This window comes from Gossypium arboreum, chromosome 9 (assembly GCF_025698485.1).
Source record: "Gossypium arboreum isolate Shixiya-1 chromosome 9, ASM2569848v2, whole genome shotgun sequence".
NCBI classification, from domain to species: domain Eukaryota; kingdom Viridiplantae; phylum Streptophyta; class Magnoliopsida; order Malvales; family Malvaceae; genus Gossypium; species Gossypium arboreum.
This window is the reverse complement of record NC_069078.1, coordinates 87719962-87746322: the sequence shown is the minus strand read 5'-3', so window position 1 is coordinate 87746322 and position 26361 is coordinate 87719962. Positions and strand designations below refer to the sequence as shown.

General features: G+C 31.8%; 2 protein-coding genes and 1 pseudogene across 5 annotated transcripts; 1 reads left to right on the top strand and 2 right to left on the bottom strand.

The window, feature by feature from the left end:
* Positions 1-175: 175 nt before the first annotated feature.
* Positions 176-6122, bottom strand: LOC108456796 (serine/threonine protein phosphatase 2A regulatory subunit B''alpha-like; annotated as a pseudogene).
* Positions 6123-7893: 1771 nt separating this feature from the next.
* LOC108457152 (casein kinase 1-like protein 10) lies at positions 7894-13239 on the bottom strand. Of its 3 annotated transcripts, none has more exons than XM_017756032.2 (14): positions 12404-13234; positions 12275-12315; positions 11365-11434; positions 11132-11280; positions 10954-11049; positions 10691-10761; positions 9985-10046; positions 9803-9866; positions 9630-9714; positions 9399-9525; positions 9165-9238; positions 9000-9063; positions 8694-8827; positions 7894-8530 (listed from the first exon to the last, which is right to left on the bottom strand). In XM_017756032.2, the coding sequence occupies exons 1-14, from the start codon at positions 12477-12479 to the stop codon at positions 8243-8245; spliced, it is 1401 nt and encodes a 466-aa protein (XP_017611521.1). In that variant the 5' UTR covers positions 12480-13234; the 3' UTR covers positions 7894-8242. The 3 variants fall into 3 exon arrangements, 2 of the variants coding, with proteins under 2 accessions (XP_017611521.1, XP_052874977.1); XR_008270858.1 differs by having other exon boundaries at positions 8515-8530; positions 8948-9063; positions 12404-13239; XM_053019017.1 differs by lacking the exons at positions 12275-12315; positions 12404-13234 and adding an exon at positions 11686-12191.
* Positions 13240-18894: 5655 nt separating this feature from the next.
* On the top strand, positions 18895-26038 carry LOC108456830 (COP1-interacting protein 7). Of its 2 annotated transcripts, none has more exons than XM_053018905.1 (13): positions 18895-19373; positions 19599-19778; positions 19905-20025; positions 20107-20146; positions 20373-20425; positions 20504-20556; positions 21300-21452; positions 21577-21749; positions 22058-23604; positions 23696-24625; positions 24899-25133; positions 25522-25587; positions 25711-26038. In XM_053018905.1, the coding sequence occupies exons 1-13, from the start codon at positions 19315-19317 to the stop codon at positions 25776-25778; spliced, it is 3678 nt and encodes a 1225-aa protein (XP_052874865.1). In that variant the 5' UTR covers positions 18895-19314; the 3' UTR covers positions 25779-26038. The 2 variants fall into 2 exon arrangements, with proteins under 2 accessions (XP_052874865.1, XP_017611017.1); XM_017755528.2 differs by having other exon boundaries at positions 24743-25133.
* The last annotated feature ends 323 nt before the right edge of the window (positions 26039-26361 follow it).

The following is a 26361-nucleotide window of genomic DNA, read 5'->3' as shown; positions in this document are numbered from 1 at the left end:
TTTCTAAATTAACTTTCACAAATAATTTCTGTTTAAAAGCATTTAAAATTTATATTTCATATATTAATAAATTATTTTATCATATTTATATTATAATTTACGAAATTTGTATTAATTTACCAATGTTTGTGATTCTAATATCTAATTATAAAAGTATTAAATATTATATCATATCTTATAATTCTAAACTCGACTTTAATCATAAACCCAAACCATATTAGTACCAAGACAACAAATGAAGGGTAAAAAAACGAAACATATGGAAGACAAAAGATGGCACCCACTGACCCACATATTACAATCAAAATTTTTCTTTTCATATTTGTCCTTATGAGCTATTTATTATTAATAGTTACATGGACTCCCCTATTCTTCTTCAATTGCCCCTAAACAGAAAAACTAATGCATGTGGTATTCTAAAGCTAATCTACCTTCCCATCTACGATTCCTGTATAAAACAGATAATACTAAAGAAATAGGTGTTATGGACTCAACGGGTATACCATACATGATCAAGCTCTGGATACTCTCTATTAGAAGGACCGAATCAAATAAGTCCCTATTTCAACAGAGTTCAACATAAACTGTTTAAAAAGATGTTATTTACAAAGTTAATATTTCAAAAGGTTTTTATAGTTATACAAATGAAAAGAAAAAGTTGTGTCATTTTTTTAAAAGTAAATGTGTTAAACTATGTACAATTTGGCCTTATTTGATTCTTTTAATAGTATAGGGACTATTTTGATTCAGTCCCTATAATTGAGGGGCTTCACATGTACTTTCAGCCTTACTTTAGTGACAATAACTCACTCAAGAAAAAGACTGCAACAAGAAACTATTTCAATTGTATGTATTTACGACAACATACCTGATTAAGTTTAAAAGTGTGCCTCAAATGATTCATCCCAAATATCTCCACTTCCATTAGAAGCATCTTCAATATCTTCTTCCATGGAAAGCCTAATATATTCTCTATGTGCAAAACGATCCCACTCCGTCAATGTTGGATTTTCACGTTCCTAAAATAAATATATCTTTGTAGTCAGCACCTCGTAAAGAGGGTACTCATAATGGCGTTAAAATTTAAAAGTTAAACTTGGATATATATACCTGACGAATGAGAAAAGGATCACGAGTTTCGAAAGCAATGAACTTATTGAGATTGAAAAGAATGTTGAAAACATGTCCAGAAAGTTTGCAGCTTTTCATGTCACGTAGACTGATATAGTCCTCTTTCTGTAATCACCGACACCAATCATGTATTAGCACCGATCATGCAGAAATATGTAGATCTACACACAGTCAAAACAAAAAGACAAGTTATCAGCTGAGAATCCACTACTCACCTCTGGTCTGATCATGTCAACAATCTGGCATAGTATATCCTCAAAGAGAACTGTTTCTTGGGCCATGCATTCCATTCGATGTAACTGCTCCTCGTAAAAGAATTGCAGTTCATTTGGTGTGAGCACCCCATTTCCATCCAAATCAATGCATTTAAACCTAAACAAACAATGCAGCGGATCAGGTAACTTTGTCATTATTAATGATATCTCATATGAGGCTACTAAGAAAACACAAGGTAAAAGTATCATGGAGACCCTTGTAATAAGAGTTGGATTGCATTTTGCCCCCTGTACTCAAAAAATAGGCAAATTATTTTAAAATTTTCATTCATTTTTATTGTTAAAAACTGGTCCTTGTATGTCTGAATGAGGTATACATGGCACGCCACATGTAACTGTCCGATTATTTTGTCAAACACGCCTGTTTTTAACAATAGAAATGGGTGGAATTTTTAACAGAGAAGACCGGTTTGCTCTTTGATCTAATATACAAGGCTTAATTTGCCCATTTGTGACTCCTGGTACAGGGACCTCCATGGTATTTTTACCAAAAATGCAGCTAAGTTTTATCAAACCACCTCATGCTCATGATTGAAGAGATTGCTACGTTTTAAATTATTCAAATACACAAAGAAGATTAAAAAAACCATTTCTCTACCCATCAGTCAAAAGCAAGTACATTTAGAACGATTTTCAATTTGTTTCTCTTCAGCTTAAATTCATGGGGGGAAAATCCGTTAGTATAAGACTCCATTACAAGCTCATCAGTAAATAAAGGTTCTCATGTGCTTGAACCAAAGAAAAGGGAGGAAATATACCAGTATTCCAGACCAGGTTCCAACGATTTATCTTCCTCTGACAGTATAAAGTAAACAAAATCTTCATAAGCCATTTTCCCCTTAACCTTGCTACTAAATTTCCTTGGCACCTGAAAAACCAAAAGCATTATCATCTTTCTTTGTTCTTTGATATAAAAGAATAACTAAACACTTTAAACAGAATTGATTTATGAGGATAAATAACATAAAGAAAATAGTATGTCACAAGTATGAACCTGAGAAAAAATCCTATCAACAATCCGGTAGGTAAGGGCATGGTTACCATATCTGATAAGGTTCTCTTTATCGATAAAAAAATCATGGTCGGTGTCAAGCTACCAAAACTTGCAGTATATTACATAGAAGTGTTCATAAGAGAAGTATCTGCAATATAGAATGGTAGGAATAAAATGTTATTCATCAAATTAGAGAAAATATAAACAAAATGCTGAATGAGAAACAAAACTTCTCAGAAACTAATATTATTATCATAAAAAGCATCACCAAATTTGCAGGCTTTCATCTGATCGCTTTACCTTAAAACTTTGTTAATGTCTTCTTCTTCATCCACATGCTGCATTGCAGAAATTAGGTTGCCACGCTTCAACTCACGGAGGGTAAGATGGCCAGTTCCTGATCTATTTATATAGTAAAATATTCTATATACAACTGTTTCAGCTGTTACATACAAAATAAGTGAAAATATGTAAGGTAAAACCATATTGAGTTTTTATTCGCAAGAATTAGAACTTGACAATGACAGCACAGCATAAAACCTAAAAAGTTCAATAATTTATTTCTGAAGCCAGTGGCCGTACACTAAGTAATATATTGCAATAGTGCCATTCTTTATGTACACTTAGCACCAAATGCTAGAAGTTACATCTACTCTTACTAAATATTAAATATGCAAAACCAGAAATACAGTAAGCCAAATATAAGTCTGGAACCTGTTTGACACGTGTGAAGTATGAAATCAAGACAATGCGAATAAATACTCTAATCCCAAACAAATTGACAAAGATATTTGATGAAATGATTGTGATCATACCATATCTTTCCTGAAACTCTGGGGTGCTTCGTAAAAACTCCAGCCCGGGATGAGATGCCAAAAGTTCGTGTAAAATGGGCTCGAAATCACCCTGTATTCAGATACCAATTACTAAAAGTAGGCAGGGACAATTATTACTTTTACAACCATAGATTTTCCGTTCAGCAGCTAGTTTTTAACATGTCACATCAATACACTATATAATCATATTATTTTCTCTCCTTGCTTGGTATAAGGTACAATCATATTCAAGTAACATGCATTTAAGAAAGATGAATATACCTGAGTAAGGTATCTGCAATGAGGTTGCTTAAGAACTGTATAGACCCGGGTTACCAAATCCATAGTTAGAATGTTGCCTCCAATCCAATAATTGACAAATTGATCCCTAAAAGTTACAGCATGATAAGAACATATCTAACCATAACTTGTTTAGTTTAAAATATTAAAACATGCAGGGACCTTACAATTTTATAATTCAATTATAACTGACTGTGTTTCATAGATAAATCAAGTCTCAGATAGCAAAATCATAATAAAATGATTTGCAAGTTTACTCAAGCTTTCTTCAGCAAAAAGAACAACCAAGAACCTAACCAAGATTCAATGAATTACCCTCAGGTTGGTCCTATTTAAATCCTACAGTCTATTTCCACATCTGTACTCAAACCATTTCATCATCAAAACTTCTGCACAAATTCAATCAAAACCCGTTGAGTGGATTTTAGTAGTTAGTCTGATAATCCCATCCTACCCTTCTCTAAACTACCAATCACAGCCTTATAAAAGTACAGTAAAAGACTAACCCAAAAAGTGATACAAGACAATAGATATGCCAACATATTCAAGGATCATATAAACCCTAGTTAAGGCTATTCCGAATTCCACAGCAATGGGTTGCAAAGGTGTGTGATGACTGACCACCACAAAACCACTTCTCTATTTAAGCAAAATATTGCCAACAAAAAATTCTATTCCTTGTTTACATCAGGTCCTCCTCCCTCTATTATCATCCATCAACAGTGGTTCTAGATGCCAATACACATATCATGCAACTATAAATCCGAAGGTGCACCAATACATACCTTGTCACGATACCACTGTCATTGACATCAATTTTTCTAAACAGAGCCGTAGAGAAAAATGATGGTAGCTTGCAAATATCTTTTGTTACCACCTTGAACTCTGCCACACATGACATAAAACATTTAACACCACCTTTGACTACAGAACCAGATTAAAGACCATAAATGGTTCCCTCACCATGAATTTGCAATCCCAAATGACCATAAAAGTACTGATCAATCGCAAACAAGCACCGCTCTTTCAATTCATTCGGAGGCAGACAGCCGTTTTTAAAATAAAACTACAAGAAAAGAAAAAACCCAGCATTTTCTTTCAGAATTCCATTACCAAAAAAACCCATTAAATTCATCTAAGTTTCGCTTTACAGTTAATAGGCTAAATTCTTCTATTAGTCACTGTACTTTGAGAAAGTTGTGGATTTAGTCCCTGTACTTTAATTTGATCAAGTTTAGTCCTGACCCAAATAGTAACATTTAAATCCTTTTTGGCTAAATTCAATTAGTAGTAATGTATTATGCGTTAAGTTGTAGAGATAGTCCATATTCTCCAATTCAGATCATTCTAAGAATCTATACTATAGTCCATATTCTCCAATTCGGATCATTCTAAGAATCTATACTATTCAAATTTTGAAATTTCAGTTTTGACATAAACTTCAGTCGTTAATCCATTAACTAGACTTTTAGTGAGTGATATCATTTTGCCGCATTATATTTTGGAAATAACAAAAGTTAATGAATTTAACAATTATTATCTGTTGAGGACTAAAATCGTGCAATTTGGACAGTACAGGGCTAAAAATGGCCAAATTAAAGTACAGAATTAAATTCACAATTTTCGCAAAGTACAGGGACTAATAGCAGAATTTAACCTAGTTTGTACCTGTGGTATCACTTCACGGACCGGCTCGCTAACTAATTTGAGTGGCGAACCTAACGAAGAAGGGCTAGACCGCTGTTTGACGATTCGAGGAGAACCGGAAGTACTACGAGGCGAAAGCGGAGGAGTGCTTGAAGAAAGAAACGTGGAAGGCAATGAAGTGGCTGTTGAAACGGCGGAATTCGCCGTCGCATTTGAAAACGATGCCGTTTTGACATCATTAAGCAAATTCTTAACCTAATTACATCAAAACAAAAACAAATTTAAAACGCCATAAATAGGAAAAAAATTAAAAATGAAAATTAAGATGATTAAGATTAAAGCGTTACCAGTCGACTGGTTTCAGGGAGGGAAAGCCAAAGGGAGAATAGTTCTTCAGCAAGGAAAGGATTGGGATTGAGAGCTATAGGAGAGAGCTCTGAAAGCTGAAGTAAATCAGGGTCTAGAGATGCCACGTCACCCACCACCTGCATTTTCATGATTCTTCTTTCTTTTTTTGAATTTTTTTAATCCCGAATTCAATCTCCCCCCCCCCCCCCCCGGCAATCAAACAATGAAAACTGAAAAATTAGAAACCCTTGATCGTCACGTTCAATGGAGAGAAAAATAAAAGATTTAATCTTCTTCTTTTTTTTTTTAAATATATATGGATTGGATTGTAAACTAGAGTTCCAACGAATTTTCTCAACGGAAAAAAAAAGGAAATTAAATCTTTCTTTTTTAGTGAATTGAAGGATAAAAAAGTTGTTTTGGGATAAGAACTCTAAGAAATTCTTGGTTGATTCAGCGGAGAAAACAGGGAAAGAAAAATGCGTGTTTTTTGAGCTTTTACAAGCAATGGCGAAGTGACTGTTTAATTATATTTTCGCTTTTTTGGGGTTTGATTTTGCAATTATCTCTGTACTCTTCAAACTTATAAAATTTGATCCTATACTTTTATTTCAGGGTAAACTCACAAGTAGTCACCCAACTATTAGTAATTTCTTTTTCAGTCACTCAATTAAGAAAAGTTACAAAATGATCATACAACTATTTATAAATTTCTGTTTTGGTCACCCAACTATTCCATTTTATCTTTCTTATCACCAACTGGCTAATTTTAAAATAGAAACACCAAAAAAATCTAAGATAGTTGGGTGACCAAAAAAGACTAAATTGAATAGTTGAGTGATTATTTTCTAACTTTTCATAGTTAAATTAACATTTTGTAACTTTTCATAATTGGTGACCAATAAAAATACTACTAATTGAGTGACTACTTGTGTAGTTTACCCTTATTTAAAAATTGTATTTTTAATTTTTTATTAAATTTGAATATATAGCATATTAATATTTTAAAATTTGATTTAAAATTTTTAAAACAAAAATGAGATATTTAAATTTAATATAACTTCTATATCAATTAATATAATTTTAAATTAAATAATTAAAAAGTTAAATTCTTGAAATTAAAAATAATAATTAAAATTTAAAAATATAAGCATTGAGCACAAAATTAGATTTGCTTTCCAGTTTATTTTTAAGTGAAAAATATAACATAGGTGTCCGTAATTTTGGGAAATTTAGAATTTAATATTTTATTTTTATTTTAAAATTTTAGTCTATCTATTTTATATTTTCAAAATTCAAGTTCAATTATTAAGATTGTTAAATGTCTTGGTGTGACATTTGAAATTAAAAACACTCAATTAGTGACAATATAATTAAAAATTAACAGAATAATCTTAATAATGTTTACAGTTGAATCTAAATTTTAAAATATAAAAATTTAAAAAACTAAATTCTTAAAAGTAAAAATATAAAATTAAATTTTTATGTCATAAAAAATATAAAATTAAATTTTATGTCATAATCTTGCACATGCGAATATTCATGAATATTCTTTCAAACTTAAAAATATATAATTAGATTGTATTTATTGAATAACAATTATCATCTTGTACTTCGGATCATATTTTTTTAAGATGTAATAAAATATTAAAATTAATTTTCTTACTTTATCAATAGTAGATAAAATAATTATATTAATTAAATATGCTTATGATTGATTTATTACATTTTATAATAGCATTTGAAGGTTTTTGTTTACATAACATCGCACCATGGATGTTTACTAATTTATTTTCCATGGTGCAACTTTTCATATAAATAAAAAAATTAAGAAAATTTCATTTTAAATTTTATATTATTATACTTTTATCTATTTAAAATTAAAATACAAACAAAATAGGATTTTTGGACGATTAGGACAAGGCGGATCGAACTGATCTGATTAAAATTTCATAAAAATATTTTAAAATAAAAATAAATTTTAACCCAATTCAACCAATTAAATTCAACCTCTTGTTCCAGATAACAACCGATTAAGATTAGTTCCAAAAACAATAGGTGAGACAAGCAAATAATATAATCACTATATTCAACCCCCCCGCCCCAACAAAAGAAAAAATGACTTGCCTCCACCATTCAAGAAAAAACAAACTTGGATCAAAGTTCATCAAACAATACAAGTTTTATTATCCCTATATGAATTAGATATAAATATCCAGTATTTAAAAAATTGAAAAATCGGAGTAACATAATGGTATGACCACTATAACATTGTACCAAGCAATACTAAAATGAGAAACAACATTCATCTTACAGATAATAGTAACACAAGACTTGAAGGTATATTAACAGAGTCATCATATGTCATAAAAACCAGAAAATCTTTAGGCAATCTTTTTTGTTTTTTTGGTATCTGATTGAAAGAAACAAAGAAACATCAAGTGTTTATTACAGCTAAACTGTTGGAAATATATGAACAATTTCACCCTAAAATGGGATCAGTTTATCTCTTTCTTTTAGATGCATCATAATAGCAAAGCAAGAACACTTGACAATGGTACGAGAGGACGGGATTGGAAAGTTCATTTTTTTCCGGGGATTGCTGTGGATGGAACCCAATAATGGACGATGATATACGGAGTAAACGGTTTGTAAATACCACTCTAGTGTCGAAATCTCCATCAGAGAATAGGATAGAGGGAAATTCTTCTTACCAGATATGCATGTGTGGTTTATTTCCTTTTCCCACTCCCGATCGTCAAAAGATCAAAGCTTCGGAGGGTGTCATCACGGCCAGCTCTTGTGACTGCAGTACGAGTGAAAGATGATGATTTTGATTCAAAGCCGGGTTGAACTCTCTGAGTCATTGACATGCGACCACTGCTTGAGAATAATCTGCTAGAACGATTCTCACTTGGCTCACCAGAGGAGCCAGGTTGGCTGTTGCCTGATATGACAACAGGCCGCTTTGAAGCACTATCATTTCTCGAAGAGGAGCGTGTCCTTTCAGAATCAGGTTGCTGAAGGAGAGAAAAGTTTCAACAGAAAATTCATTAACTTCGGTAGTGAACAGCTAAGGCATTTAAACTTGAATTTCTGAGGAAGCGAAATTCAACGGAGAACAATAAATTAAACGTAAGAATAAAATAAAAAATAAAGAAACGCAGAACCGAGATAGCTCACCGCATCCTTGGATGATGGCACGTCATCTGAAGATCTGTGTCTAGACTGATCACCATGCAAACCATGGCCAGAGACATTCCGTCTTGCAAATGCCTCAACTGCACCAGAAAACCTTTCTCGAATCTCTTGGCCAACTGCAAAAAATAAGGATATGAACTAGAAACTATAAGTTCACTAATTTAGGGGAATCGGAGTAGCAACATGGGGAATTCAGGTGTCTTAAATATGATATTTTATGTCAAAAAATTTATAACCAGTTAAATTGTCGGAATATATTCTCAAACCAGGTTGTGAAAAGGAACCGACCAGATGGCCTTTCTGTTCTTTCAGCAGATACTCCGGGGGGACTTAAACCTGGCTTTGGGCTTGCCTGTTGAGGAATGACAAGAAACACGGTATCAGAATCCTTAATGAATAAACAAAATCAGTATTTCCATGAAAATCAAGGTCATCGAATTAAAGATCACTGACCCGTGCTCTTGAGCTAGAGCCAACCTGTGGATATCTCAGTATAGTCCAATCAAATACATAGTCAAACTGATATCCTGCACCGGTTATTAATTCGGGAGTTCAATCAAGCAGATTTTACAATAAAAGATCTCACCCAAACTTGTGATGAAGAACTAATGAAAAGATTGGTTAAATTTTCAAATATTAGAAAAGTGACAGATATATGAACAATGGGACTTTAAATAGTGAGTTAACCTTCACGAATAAAAAGGTCCCGGAACAGCCTTTTCAGGTATGAGTAATCTGGTTTGTCTTCAAACCGTAGCGATCGACAATAATGAAAGTAAGATGTAAACTCAGATGGATACGATTTGCAGAGGACCTGAAGATGACATATTACTAGTCAGACATACATTCAATCTTAAATTTATCGAATATGGAGAATAAGCAAAATTTCCTGTATTAACAGCAAGCAAGTAATGGTACCTCTATGGGAGTTAGCATCTTCTTTTCACTAATTTTGTCATACTTCTGCTTTTTGGTGCCGGCTTTCAGGCCCTGCCATGGAAGGCTGAGACGAGGAACAAGAAACAAAGTTAATAAATGTGACTTATAACAATGTTACTGAAGGAAGCGACCCAGTAATGTGTTCAACCAACCTTCCTCTTAGGAAGTACATAAGCACATAACCAAGAGATTCCAGATCATCTCTCCTGCTCTGCTCTGCAAGTTATATACAGCATAGTCACATCAAATAGAAAGCCAAAAATGAAATAAATAACAAAGGGTGTTCACTGAAAGTAAAACAAAAATGAATTTTTGATTCACTAAGTTTGCTCACCAACTCCAAGGTGAGTGTTAACACTTGCATATCGAGCTGTTCCTGTAAGATTCTTGTTTTCCCTACAAGAAAAAATAGCACAAGATGAGGTTGCTGAGTTAAATATTGAATTCACCAGAGAAATATGTATTAAACATATGAGATATACTTATTGGAAGAATTGACAAATAAAGTTAAAACCGGAATAAGTATTAAGCTTTCCTGAATAGTTATTAATATGAAATCAAAATTTTTAAGGCTTCCTAAGTAGGTAAAAGTACCATGAAGACCCCTGTACTAGGAGTCAGATTGCATTTTCCCCCCATTTACTAAAAATTTTGGCAAATTAGTCCTTATACGTTAGATCAAAGAGCAAATTAATCGTTTCTATTAAAATTTTCATCCATTTCAACTGTTAAAGCTGACATGGCTAATAGAATAACCAAATAGTTACACATGACATGCCACATGTACCTTATGCTGACATAGAGGGACCAACTTTTAGCAGTAAAAATGGATGGAGTTTTTAACAGAAAGACCAGTTTGCTCTTTGATCTAATGTATAGGGACTAATTTGCCTATTTTTTTAGTAGAGAGGGCAAAATGCAATCCAACTCCTAACACAATGGTACTTTTACCCCCTAAGTATGGAAATCCCAAAAATAGATGCCTTAAGTTAGCCAATGATTGACGAACATAACTGATGAAAAACATTATGGACTATTACCTGTATGGTATGTGCTTGTGTGTTTGAAGATCCCTATATTTTTTCGCAAGGCCGTAATCAATTATATACACCTACAGTGAAAAATAAGAAACAATGGAATTAAACAACACAAACTTGGAGAGCCTGTGGTATATTGACTCGAACGATGCTGAAGTGTGTCAAGCTGAATTTCAGTTAAGGGAAAAAGAAGTTCCCATGAAAACCTATTCGAAACTATCTAACCAAAAATCTGTAAGGTGCAGGGATTAAACAGAAGAACATGCCTGGTTTGCTTTGCGCCCTAAACCCATCAAAAAGTTATCAGGCTTTATGTCACGGTGAAGAAAACCACGAGAGTGCATGTACTCAACTCTATTTATCTGAAGCAACAGGAAAGAGCAATTATTAGTAAGGCAGCCAAGTAACTAGAATAAAAGTTTCCGAAATAGATGGCATACTTACTAACTGATCTGCAAGCATCAAAACAGTTTTTAAAGAGAACTTCCGATTGCAATAGTTGAACAAGTCTTCTAAGCTTGGTCCAAGAAGATCAATAACCATAACATTGTACTCACCCTCAACTCCAAACCATTTTAAATGTGGAATGCCCGCTGCACACATAAAAGAAAGTAAGAAAACTACTCCCTAACTACAACTGACAGTAATAAATAGATTGAGAGAGAAACTAAACTTACTTCCCCCTTGTAGAAGCATATAGAGCTTTGACTCATAGTGAAGCTGTGGATGCTTAGTCTTGGCAGATTCCTGCAAAACACAAGGTGTACATATCAGAAACAGATACAAAACTTTGAACATTGGCAATACGGTGACATTTCAATTCAAGTATCAAGTGGCAAACAAAGAATAGAAGTGTAACTACAACCTAACAATTAAACTTCTACCCAAATTATTTAAAGCACTTTGGCAAATCATGGAAATCTATCAGCTAAAATACCATGCCCCATGGTCCAACTCTAAAAATACTCAAAGTAAGTCACAGTCAAACAAACTTTTACCCCCTAACTCCTTTATATCATTATAAAAGTAAACATATATATAAACTCTCCAACAATGCCTTCATAGCTCGTCATGTACTATCTCCAGAGCAATCTTGAGCTAATTGCAGATATCTCCACTCCGACTAGGTGAACTACTTGAAAGAAGAACAAACATCACTGGTTGATTTTCTTCGAGCTTAATAGGCATAAAATAACTGCTTTGGGCTTAAACATTCACAACATAGCTCTACAACATTAAATCTAGCATCTCCATAGTAGCATATGCAGATAAATCAGCTAATAAACTAGTTTCTACACCACCCAAAAAGCAGATCAATGATATGAAACACTAGGTATCCAAATGAACCATAAAGAAATGCATCAAAGAATAACATCAGACACAAGTGCAACAATCATCAACTAAATCAACCATGTATTTTAATATATATTATATATATATATAGTGATCAACCACCAATACACTATAGAAAAGAAAACACACAAAAAAAGGAAAACCCTTTCCCCATCCCTAATTAAATTTGTGGGGAAAACAGTAAAACACCAAATTAATAATAATAATAATAATAATAATAATAATGAAGATTACTAGCTTAACAGCCACTTCTTCTCCACTTTGTACATTAACGCCTGCAAAACAAGTACATCAAAAAAAATTAATTGAAGCAGCTTTAAAGAGGATAAAAAAGAAGAAATAAAATTCCATTAATCATAATACCTAAATACAGTTCACCAAACGATCCACTCCCGATCTTTCGACCAAGCTTGAATTTTCCACCGATAATATGCTCCATGATCTCTACTCTTTTATTGTAACTTTATCACGATATAAAAGAAACCCTCCCTTCTTATTCCACTTTATTAGTATTGAAATTGACTACAAGATGTTTCTCTTCAAACCAACTCTGAGATCCATCAAAAATTCTTATCTATTAACTCCAAAGATCAAAACCCAGATTATTGAATGCTTGTTAGACCCTCCAAAAATTCCAAAAAGAAAACACCCTGTTATCCCTTTTAAGTGACTAAAGGGGAAACCCAAGGGGAAAAAAAACTTGATTGAAAATTTCACGAAAACCCATTAATCAGTGAACCAAAACAAGCGTTTTGGGGTCATTAAGCTGCATTTTCAAGGTGGGGAGAAAATAAAAGTAAAGGGAGATAAAACTTAGGTTGTATTAAAGAAAAAAAAAAGGGTATATTTTGATTTGCCCCGGAAAAAGGGGAATATGGAAAAGAATCTAAAACAAACAGATTTATCGGCAAGAATTTGGGGTAATGATCTACGGATCTGAGTTAAGGACAAGGATTTAATTTTCTCGGGAATTTTTTCCTTGAAGTAAACCCAAAAAAAAAAAACAGGAAAACGGATGATTTGCAGAAGAAAAAGTTGGAGCTGGATGATGAATTAGGTGGATTTTTTTTTCTTCTAATATTTCTTAAGTGAATTTTTTAACAAAATTTACTCATTTTGATTTTTTTTAATCTTGGTGTTTGATTGAGAAAGGTGGCCTTTTATTTCTTTCATTTCTATACTCATTTTTTTCATTAATCCGTAACTATTAGCAGATAATTTAAGTTTTATCTCAATCAAATTTTAGTGTATTTCAACTGATTTAATATATTTCAATCTATTTCCATCATTACCAATTTATATCAACATTTGAACTTAAAATATACTTATTAAATATTGAATCTAATTAATAATTTAAAATATATATTTACATATAATTATATTAATGTAATTGTGATATATTTATATATAATATATAATTTATTAAATAATTAATAATTATATTATAAATAATGTAAAAATTAAAATATTATAAACTCGAAATAATACATTAAAATATACCAAAATTAATATATAAAACAAAGTAACACACTAAAACACATACAATACTAAAATTAAATTATAAATATATATATAAATATAAAATAAAAACATGAAATAATACATTGAAAACATACTGATACTACAAAACTGATTATTTGAAACTGAATTTTTATTACTCAACTCAATACAAGTTAAGATTTCACAACCTGCTTATAGATAATTTCAAGGAATAATCATTTTTATTGTAAAAGAATATTATTCATTAAAAGAATAAAATAAATTGGTCATGTTGGGTTTGGTGATATAGGTTGTCTTGTTTTCACGATATATTTTATAAGCTATAGAATATTATTTTAATTCATGTGATTTAAAATTAAATAAGAAATCAGATATTTGAATTTCAATATGATAATTATTTTCCTTTTATTTTAGATTCTAATTTTTTAAAATATTGTAGGCATTATATATAGTTTAAAATTAAAACAAGTATTTAATTCAGTTAATTCAGTTAAATACTCTTTAAAAACACAATATTTAAGAATCGAAACTTAATCAGTTCATGTAATTAACTCTTTAATATGTGTTTAATAATCCAGACCTCGAGGCCTATAAATTATAATTATATTAATAAAATTGTGTTAAATATTTAATTTAATATTTAAATATTTTATTAAATTAATGTGACACTTAACTTTATCAATAACTAAATTCTAAAATTACAAAAATACTCCTCTTATAAATTATAAAATTATATTCAATTGCATCATTACTGTTTGTTTTATTTTAATAATTAGAAAATTCCTAACCAGAACAAATAAAAACATGTTTGTTTTAAAAAGAGAGAACATAATTGAATAAAACAAGGAAATATATCAATATGAAATATTCTCCATTTGTCAATCAATCGCTCCATCCATTGTCAAGAGCAGACAACTTGGACACAATTAATTATTTTATTGAATAAATTGTTTTAATTAAATATTCAAAATATTAATATGGTCCTTTATGACATTGGTTGTTTGCTTGAAGACAAAGAATAGGCAAATTTTAGTAACCTATAGGTTGACAAAGGTGAAGCCTATTTACACTTGGGTAAATTATATTTAAGGTCACCAAACTATTAATAAGTTTATGTGTTGGTCACTTAATTTTAAAAAATTACAAAATGATCATTAGATTGTTTTAAAGTTTTTATTTTCAAGTCATTGGGCTATTTTATATATATATATATATATATATATATATATATATATATTAAGTCTAGTTAGCAAGTTTTAAGCAAAGATTTGATGAACAATATAATAGATCAATACCCACCGTAGAATATACATTAGATCTAAGTTGATCTGACATTCAATATTGGAAATCGAAGAAAAAAGTTGTTTCATTGGTGCAGGTAATGTGAATAGAGAATACCATACACTATCAATTTCATCAGCCTGATGACTTAAATGAAAAATTTTTAATAGTTTAATTACTTATTCATAACATTTTAAAATTGAGTAACCAAAAGATAAACTTATTAATATTTTAATGGTTTTGAGCGTAGTTTACCCAATACTTTTTTATATCACAAATGAATGATTGCTACCAAAATTTAATATTTTGAAACATAAAAGATTAGTGGCCGGGAAAAAAAAAAGCATAAAAGGTCCCAATGTGCAAATCTCTTTTTCTAAAGGAAAAATAGAACAAAATAAAGTCTGATTGTCAATTAAGATTGGGTTTTCTGCCGACGAGCATTTTTAAGCATTGATCTAATATTATTAAATAAAAAATTAACAATTATTAAATTATATATATTATAACATTTCACCTAAATGCAACCTAATTATCCTTTTTCACTAAGTTGGCTTGGTTACTTTGATTATGATATCATGACATGGCCTACAACTTGTTGACTTTTCTTTTGAAAGATATCGACTATTGTTTGGTTAAAATATTTGGGAGGTCAGTATATTATGAAAATTAAATTAAATTAGAATGTTTATTATTAAATAAATTAATTTAGTTTTTATTATTAAAAATATTTACATAAACCTCGATTATAATAAAGTTAATATTTATTATATAAAAAATATCGTAATTTTTGTTTCAATTGTAGTTTAATTCTAGATAAAATAATTCATTTGCAGAACTATAAGAACTTAAAAAAACTCTATTAAACATTAAATGATATTTTTAAATAATAAATGATAATTTTGTTCAAACTTAGCTTTATTTTATTTTTAATAGTATTGATTTATTTAGTAAATAAACTAATTTGATCGGTCCTTATAATAGAGGGACCTCTTAAGTACGTTACTTTATTTTCCCAATATGTTAGTTGATTAGGTATTAGAATTGTTGCCAAATAATAAGGTTTCGGGCCTTTATGTATCTAAGTTCGAGTCTCGCAATACGTAATTATCATGTGTAAGATTTGAGTCACATCATGTGTTGTTGTCATGTTTAGGTTTTAGTTCAAATTAGTCCGATTATTATTTTACTTATACCTTATATTATTTGATCCTAATTTATAATTATTTGAAAATATATTTATAAATAACTTGTACTTGAAATCTCTAAAAAAAATCAATATATTAAAAAACACATTGGCATGGTTAATAACTTTAAATAACACTTTTAGTAAAAAATTGTTTTATCTTTTTATAATCGACGGTTAAATTATCAATAAGAAGATAATTTAGCGACTTTTAAAATTAGCATAACAATAAATTTAACCCTCAATATTTATAGGCCGTGTCGGTTTCATATTGATTCTAAAATAATTATTTATCAACATTTACACATTGTGTAATTTATTTTTTATTTACATAGAGTGTTGATTTTAAAATAACGAGAAAAAATAAAATTATTATTTTAGATTTTTGGTGTTTCTAATTTGTTTTTTTAATTATTAAATTTAGCTATTTTTTTAGTTTTTAGGTGAAAATGTCACAAAGAAAAGTAAAACTGTAAAATATTTACACAACATGCAACTGTTGAGAGCTAAATTTTTTAGAATTAATACTAAATTGACATAATATGTTGAAGGTTAAAGTTGTTATTATGTTAATTTTAAAAGTTATCACGCCATCTTTTCGTTAATTATTTATGGACATGTGACAAAAGAAATCAAATAATTGATAATCATTTTATAACTTTTCGTAATTAAATGATAAAATAAACTTATTAATAATTAGGTAATTACTAGTTTACCCTAACAAACACTTTAATCACTCACTGGGCAGAAAAAAAAAAATTCCATATCCTGCCTCATAGCCATTGGATACTCCATAGACAAAAATATTAAGTAATTGATTAACTAATGCTTGTTTAGAAGGGTCCCAGTATCAGCCTTTTTAATTAATTATTTGAATTTAACGCAATCATAATAATACCCCCTTAAATGGTTACTCTTCTAATATCTTGACAGCTAAATCACATGTCTCAGGCGAACCATTTCCACTTTTTCAAAATGTTCAGGGGTGTTTGATGGAATTAACCCTATATATAAAGATCAACTAAAGCTGGTATACCAAAAAACGAAGTTGTTTTGAAACTTGGAAATTAAGATGATGACTGGGTCATGGTTCGTCATTTTCTAGTGTTTCGCCGCTGCAATGCAAAGATGAAACTCGAAATTGACAATAAATTGAATTTTAAAGCAGTTGAATAAGTAATTTGAAATGATTTAAAATTTGAATTTTTAAAATTTTAATTTATCGTAATTTAAAATAATTTAATTTAAAATATTGGAGTTTTAAATTGAAATGATTCGAACTTAAAATAATTTAAATTTAAAATGATTTGAAATTTAATATGATTCGAATCAAACAATAACTGAATTAAAATTACTCAATATGTTAAAACCCAAATTAATTTGATTCAAATTGATCAAATTTAAAAGGCTTATAGTCTTTTATCTTATGTGTAAATCGTGAATTCAACTATTATACCCTAATTTAATTTTTTAGTCCATATATTTTTTGAATATCGAATTTTAATCAAAACTCAAATGATACCTACTATTACCATATCAACTTATTATTTTCAGGTAATAATAAAAAAATCACATCATCCTAATTAATAAGATCAACAATTACTGTTTGAAACAAAAACAAAGTTTGAAAAATATAAATATTAAAAATAATTAAATCAGAGAATACAAACTAAATTTACAATTTACGCATAGTATAAAGACTAATGATAAAATTTGACCATTTAAATTGTATAAAAATTATAAATATCAACATTTACAATAATTTATAAAAAAATGGACAAAAAAAAAAAAAGACGTTTTCCTAAAATAGAAAAGAAAAGTTATATGATTACAGTTGTAATCTATATTTGTATATTGATGCATGATTGTCATTCTATTTTAGAGATTCATAAATACTCGTTGATTTGTCGGGTTGTCGGGTACGATAAAACTCCTTCAATCACAACCGATTAAAATATCGGTAATTTTCATAAAATTTAAATCAAAATTTATTAATTTATTTTAAAAGTATATGTCAAAATTTCAAAATATATAATAAACATGTTTCAGCACACTTAAACTTATATTTTATTACATTAACAATAATATTAAATTCAACTAAACTAATACTCAATCAATACTACACATAATAATTAGAATATCTATTATTTGAATTTATATTAAAATATATAAATATTCAAATTAATACTATCTATTATTCTCGTAATTTGATCGGTCGAAAGAATTTTTTAAGATAAAATCAAAAGGTGTGATAATCAAAGGAAATCATAGTTAAATTTCATCGATTAAAACCTTTAGAAAATAATAATTGCATTGCAACTATTATTTGGAATTTTTTTCAAAATTTTCTAAATCCATCTTTTCTTGCCCATATACTTTTACATCACTTTTAGAAAAATCATCATTAATCCCAGATGAAAATAAAATTAAAGATAAGATTCCTTTCCTTTATTATGACCCAAAAAGTTACTTATTAATTCAATTGATATAGTTAATGTTTTAATAATTTTAAAATAGTTTTTTTATAATACTTAAACGTGTAATTTTTTAAAGTTTAATTACATATTTTTGGGTTCATAAATTATTTAGAAATGGTATAAAATTGCTTATTATATGGTTTACTTTTAAATAAGTTTAAAATATTTTATATTACCAATATGTAAAAAGACCACTTCTGCTTTCATTTTGTATTATTGTTTAAATACTGGTCAAAATCCCATCATTATATAATATACAATAGTTTAATATATTAAATATAAAAGGATTGTTTATAATTATAACGTCGAAATTGGCAAGAAGAAAAAAGGATATTTTTGTAAATTCCAAAGCAAAACATATCATCAACCAATACTATATTTAACCTTTATACTTCGGCATTTCCAATGTTTGTCGTCAAATTTATTTGAGTTTCCCGTTCTACCCCTCAACATTTCTTTTATTGACCTCAAGCAAATTTCTTCTGTTTTTCACTTCCCAACCATCCCCTATTAGTCTCCAACAATAACAGTCTTTGGATCCTTTATTTCTCTCTCTAAAAGAATACCTTTTTTTTTTTTGGTTTCAATTTCTCTCTCTAAAACCCTTTCTTTCTCTCAGAACTTTCCTTTTCATTGGTTTTTTTTTTCTCTGCAAACTTTCTTCTTCTTCTTTTTTTTTTTTGGGGGGGTGGTACTAGAGTGAGCTATCTTTAGAACCCAAATGTCAAAATTTGTTCCTTTTTTGTATTTTTCATGAAAAATTGCTGCCTTTTTTCAATTCCATAACCGCCATTTCACCATTGAAAGATCTGTCCTTTTAGGGGGTAACAATGAAGTCTTCAACTCGACTTGACTCAGTGGTGTTCCAACTCACACCAACTCGAACCAGGTTACAATCTTCTTTGATTTGTTTCTATTACTTAGCTTGCTTAAAAGTAATTGGTTGAGCATTTTTTTCTTATATATATATGTTGTAGAATGTAGAGGCATGTTTTGTCAGGTTTGAAATGCTAGCATTAGAGCTTGTTTTTATATATGATTTTGTTGAATTGGGTACCGTTTGTTTGTAACCTTTGTTGATATAATTTATTATGCTTTGCTTCACTTTTACCAGGTGTGATTTGGTTATATCTGCAAATGGGAAGACTGAAAAAATGGCTTCAGGTTTGCTTAATCCATTCCTTGCCCATTTAAAGACTGCTCAAGAGCAGATGGCCAAGGGGGGTTACTCAATTATCCTTCAACCAGACCCCACCATTGATGCAACTTGGTTCTCTAAAGGAACTGTGGAAAGGTTATATATATGTATATATTGGCATTGGATCACTGTTTTGGTGCTGTGATAGTGTTGTAGCCGAGTCTGTATCTACCAAGCTTGAAATTTAAATGAGATAGTAATTTCTATTTTTGGCATTTGCAGTTTTGTTCGATTTGTGAGTACTCCAGAGATCTTGGAACGAGTGTATTCTGTCGAATCTGAAATTTTGCAGATTGAAGAGGCTATTGCAATTCAAAGCAATAACAATATAGGATCGAGTGCCGTAAGTAATATTTTTAGGGGCTTTATTTTTCATATATACCATAGAGATTATGTATGCATGTTGTTTTTTTTCTTTTGACAGGTAGAAGAAAATCAAGTAAAACCTTTGGAAAGCTTAGAAGGTACTGTTAGTAACTTCTTGCCTATGGTTTTCACTCTGACTGGATTAGTGCCATTGTTAATATAACTATGGATGTATTTATGGACTAAAAAGTTCTGGTGTTACTAATTAAGGTTCTTAGTGAAGTATCGTGCCTGTTCAAGTCTTTCAACACTAGTTCAGAAAACTTTCTCTTTCATTTTTAATTTTTTAATTGTTCTTGTATTATACCCGATGGCTTTCGACAGGCAGCAGGGCTACATCTGATTCCAGTGATGAGAAAGCCATTGTCCTTTACTCGGTTAGTATGCGCTAAATAATACTTAGCATGTATTAAGTCTTCTCATGAATTTGATTTAATCATTTTTCCCCCTTGCAGCCTGGTCCACTACCACCTGAAGCGAATGCATCTTCTGTGGAGGGAAATTCTAAGTATGTTGTACTGGGTCTGAATTGACATTTTTTAATTGAGGATATATCGATAGTTTTTAGTGGTTACTTTCAGTATTACATATTTCGATGTATTTTTCTGTCCGTCTACCTTCACTTTTAGCGAGTGAATCAGGGATGTCGCAAGTGCAGTAACCTTATAATGGTAAATACCATTACAGGTCAGCATGTAAAATATCGCAGGGAGGTGTTTTGATACTCACACTCATCTGACAAGCAAAACATATAACTTACCCTTTTCATGTTCGTGGGTTTGCTTTACCTTTCAATTGTATAAGGTGTATGTACTTGAACTTGGCTCACTCAACCATTTAGCTAGTTATGCTCGAACTCGACAAAACAGTGAATGAGTCAAATCTGAGTATTTTGGGGACTCTGGTCTAGCCCAAGTAGGTTGTGAGTAAGTTTGACTCGGTTACACCCTTAATAGAGATGATTTTTCTTGGCAGACACAAGGGAATTTCGGAAGGACAAAAAACATTGTGGCTTTTCAGAAGAGGATTTGGAATTGAGGCATATTAGATTCTTCGATCATTACATTGATGTTTTGCATATTAGATTCCTTATTAAAAGTAGAAAAAGGCTAAAAGAAAGAGAGGAGTCGCATACTGTTTCATGACAATGGCGGAGAACATAATGTTGAATTGTCATCACCTTTTATGTGTTTAAATTGTTAGAATAATCTTACGGCCAATACATAACTTATTGTTTCGACTTCTCACTAGAGCTCAACTTTTGAAAGTCCTGGAGACAAGGAAGACAGTGCTGCAGAAAGAGCAAAGTATGGCCTTCGCACGTGCTGTAGCTGCTGGTTTTGACATTGACAATATGGCACCTTTGATGTCATTTGCTGAAACTTTTGGAGCCTCTCGTTTGAGGTACGTGGAATTTTCAAACAGGCAATTTAGTCCTATGTGGCCATATAATCTAATAGGTGATACATGTTGGAAGAATAATTTATGCACCTGTGAATGGTCTCTAGATTAATGTCTTTTCTTGCAGGGATGCTTGTATAAAATTTACTGAATTATGGAAAAGAAAGCATGAAACTGGCCAGTGGCTTGAGATTGAAGCGGCTGAAGTGATGTCCAGCCAATCTGATTTCGCTGCTATGAATGCTTCTGGCATTGTGTTGTCAGAAAACAATGGAAAGTCTGGTGTTGAATCAAGTGCAGGTACGAGTTTTGAACTATGTTGCTCTGACTGCCTTTTTTTTGTTGAATTACCCATCTTTGCACTCGTTTTTTTATGCATATCCAGACAAGGGTATGAGGATATGACTTCTAAATGAATGAAAAATCTTTTAAAAGAAAATTGAACATACCTGTGCCTGCATTTGTTTGGTCTTGATCCTGAGAATCTTGGTTTATGGTGTTCATCCATTTGCTTTTAGCACCTCATTTGTATGCTTGACAAGTATTTTATTCATGCTTGCTACTTTCACATAAATGAACTGAAATAAATAAAATTCTGATATGGCTAGATGGGAAGGTTCCAATGGATCAGCAGACCCTGAGCCATCAAGAATATTACCAAGCTCAGTATCCGCACCCCATGTTTCCTCCTTGGCCTATCCATTCTCCACCAGGTGGTATGCCACCTTTTCAAGGATATCCTATGCAAGGGATGCCTTACTACCCGAATTATCCGGGTGGTAGCCCATTCTTTCAGCAACCTTATCCATCAGCGGAGGATCCGAGACTCAATGCTGGTAAACGAATACAAAAGCGACATTCAATGGAGAGCAGAGATAGCCATAGTGGATCAGATACTTGGGAAATGGAGAGAGCAAAATCTCAAGAAAATGAGGAGTTGGACAATGAAACTTCATTAAGTCCAAAACCGAGAAAGAAGAGTATCAGGTCAGGGATGGTGGTCATCAGGAACATCAATTATATCACTTCAAAAAGGGAAAATTCTTCAGGTAGTGATTCGCAGTCACATTCTGAATCTGAAGTGGATATGGAAGATGGAGATATTGAGCATAAGAACTCTCAGAGATCCTCAAAGAGGAAAGGAAGTCGAACAAAATCTGTTGATGAATATGATAGGGAAGAAACAGTTCATGGGAAGGAGACAGATGGTGGACACTGGCAAGCATTTCAAAATTATTTACTTAGAGATGCTGAAGACGAAGAACGTAGAACTGATCAAAGCATGTTTTCGACAGACAAGGAATTTAAAGGAAAGAGAAGACCTAATAGGGTGAATGAAGGTGAATATCCTTTAGTTTCTGGAGGACGAGAAATGGGTCAATTCGAAGAAGGGAATACAACCGACATGCATGAAATTAGTGCAAGTGGCTCTCGCATGCCTATAGCATCGAATGATCAGTCATTGATTATTAGAAGAGGTGGTCACTCTGCTGATGATGGAAGGTTCTTCATTGATGGTGAAATGGATGGCAGGAGGGGTTATCGAAGGAATATAAATGATGAGTTCATTGTAGATAGACAACAGAATCCGTCAGATTTTATGAATTCTCCATCTGATCCACAGACTTTTAATCGGTTTGAACGTTCACCCAACAGTTCGGAAAGAAGACCTTCAAATAATATAAATGATGATTCCTACATAGTTTCATTGAGGTCAACTTCAGCTACCCAAGCTGGAACTGATGACCGAAGTGCTATCAATATGGATTCCGATTTCACGTTATCACTTCAGAAAGCAGAAAATATACCTAACAGGGCTGGAAGCCAGGTCAATTATGAACTGGATGATTTGAGTTTGATGCCTGAGCGTGGAGCAGAAATGGGGTCAATTGGTTACGATCCTGCTTTGGATTATGAAATGCAGGTTCATGCTGAAAGTGGTACCAAGAAAAATAAAGATGTCATGCAAGGGTCTAAAAAGTCAGAAAAGGACCGAAAATCAAGGCTTACTTCCGATCCTTCAGATAAAAAGAAGACTATAGGGCCAATACGGAAAGGAAAGCCTTCAAAACCGAGTCCTTTGGATGAAGCAAAAGTCCGAGCTGAGAGGCTAAGAACCTATAAAGCTGATCTTCAGAAACTAAAGAAGGAGAAGGTATGCTGCTCTTGCTGTCAGCTAGTTCGTGTGGTTTATCAAATGAATTCTTTTTTCGTTATTAGTTAACTAAATTTTAACATTTTTTCAGGAAGAGGAGGAGATTAGGCGACTCGAAGCATTGAAGATGGAGAGACAAAAGAGAATTGCTGCAAGAGGCAATTCCGTTCCAGCTCAGTCATCCGTGGCTTCACAAAGCAAGAAACAATTGCCATCAAAACTTTCTCCGAGTACTCATAAGGGATCAAAGTTTACTGATGGTGAGCCTGGACCATCATCACCGCTACAAAGATCCATCAAGCCTGCTTCTGTGGGATCAGTTGATTCTCATAAAGCCTCCAAACCGAGTAAATTGAACAGTGCAACTCCGTCCCGTGGAAATAGATTAAGCCACTCAGTTTCATCATTGCCAGAACCGAAGAAAGACATTGGTGGTGTAACTCCTGATACAAAGGCATCTATGGCAAGGATTAGGAGATTATCAGAGCCAAAAACAAGTAGCAGTCCACTTGTTTCTTCAGTGAAGTCACGGCACTCTGAACCAAAGTCGAAAACAAAAGCATCTGGAGTGCCTGAAAGCAAAAAAATATCAGCAATTATGAACCATGATAAAAGTAAGATTGCTTCTCTTCCCGAGCTCAAAATTAAAACAACTAAAGATCCCAATGTTACGGACAACAAATTGGGAGGAAATGAAATGATTCAGAAGGTCAGTGGAAGTATTTCTTCGACCATCGATGTTGCTGAACCAAGTAGGAACACAGACAAAGGTTCACTTCATATTGATGGGGACGACGGTACAGTAATTGAGAAAACTGTTGTGATGCTTGAATCCATTCCCACAGTAAATTCATCAGAAGCAACGACACTAGTACAGAAGGAGAACAATGGCATCTTTAAAATCGGGAGGGAAACTGAGATGGTGTCAGATTATGCTGCCATTCGTGCACCTGTTTCTTCATTGAATCTTGATGCAGTTGATAAAGAACATCAAATACAACCAAAACCGCAAGCTTATGAGGTATGGTTTATAAGACCTTGACAGGGGAACATTTTTTATTTATATACATGTTTCATGTGCCTGTAAATGTCATTCTTGTTCTTAATATGCTGTTGTACATATCTGCAAATTCAAAAGGGAAATGTAAGTAACACTGAGAAGGAATTGTCAAAATTTACGAGCACAAGTGTTACTGAAAAACAGTATCAAGCCCCTTTAGCTCGGGTGTCTTCTTTGGAAGATCCATGTACTGAAATTTCAGAGTATGACAAAGCACTTCCGACAAGCATGCAGGTTGCAGCAACAGATTCGGAGAATGTTAGAGCTCTTGTAGCTGACACGAAGAACTTGAAACTGGAAAAGATTCCTGAAGTGTTGGATAAATCTCAAGTAAAGGAGCCATCGAAAGGGTTTCGACGGTTGTTGAAGTTTGGAAAAAGGAATCATAGCTCAGCTAGAAGTGAACATAGTATTGACTCAAACAATGAGGCTGATGAGTTGGTTGCAAACGGTGCCTCATCTAGTGAAGGTAATTGCTTTGTGTTCCTTCCCTTGTGCACTTCGATGGATAGTGAGATACAAAATGTTACGACTATCTTTTAACAACAAAAGGAAAAGTCGGACTATCTCAGGATCGGATGCTCTACTTGTTGCTAATTCTTCTTTAAAAGGTGTATTGGCACCCTGAATTAACTTTTCCTCATTTCTTAAATGAGATAAATGTCTTGGTACGTGCATGAAAGATATTTTGGTTTCACTATGAAGCTGTTAAAAATGGTATGCTATCATCAAAATATATATTAGGTGGAGGACCGACAAGTTTTATGCGAGTATTATCTATTGTTTTTGTTGTAGCTTTCAATAACATTGTGATTGTATTTGATGCCAAAGCTGACTAATTTTATGGTTCTTATCAGTTCAATCGTTGAAGAACCTAATCTCTCAGGATGAAACCCCGACAGCCGATAATACTCCACAAAAGTGTAAGTATTTGCTGCTCTCGTTGCCCTTTTATTTGTATTCTTTCCCAACGTTCACAAATATGTCAGTATTTTACATCACTAAGGTGGAGTATCTGAAGTACTTTACATATAATAACCATGCAGCATCTCGTACATTTTCATTGTTATCACCGTTCCGAATCAAGACAAGTGAAAAGAAGTATATGGCTTGACAATTAAGGTGAAACCACGAACTTTGTTTTCTACTGCGGATTGGGCTGTCTTAACATTTACATTTTCTTTTTCATTTATTTTCCCTTATTGCAACCTGAAAAAAAAGTAGGTACCATTAAGAATATATGTTTGTAAAAAAATGTTCTGCAGTCACATTCATTGGTTAATGTTGTTGAACTGAATTGGCTTTTTAGCAGACTTTTCCACTAAACATGATTATATATAGCTTATTTTTTCTATCCGTGATTTGGTAGAAATATATATGGAGGGCATTTTACTAGAAGTCAGATTGCATTTTGCACCCTTTGCTCAAAAAATTGGCAAATTAGTTCTTGTACGTTTGATCACATAGCAAATTGATCCTTCTGTTAAAAATTTCATCTATTTATCCTGTTAAAAATTGATCTCTGTATGTCAGCATGATGTGTACGTGGCACGTCATGCATCACTGTTTGATTATTTTGTCAGCAATGCCAGTTTTCAACAGTACAAACGGATTAATTTTTTAACTGAAAGAATCTATTTTTGTTTTGAATTAACGTACGGGGACTAATTTGCTCATGTTTTTAGTAAAAGGGGGTA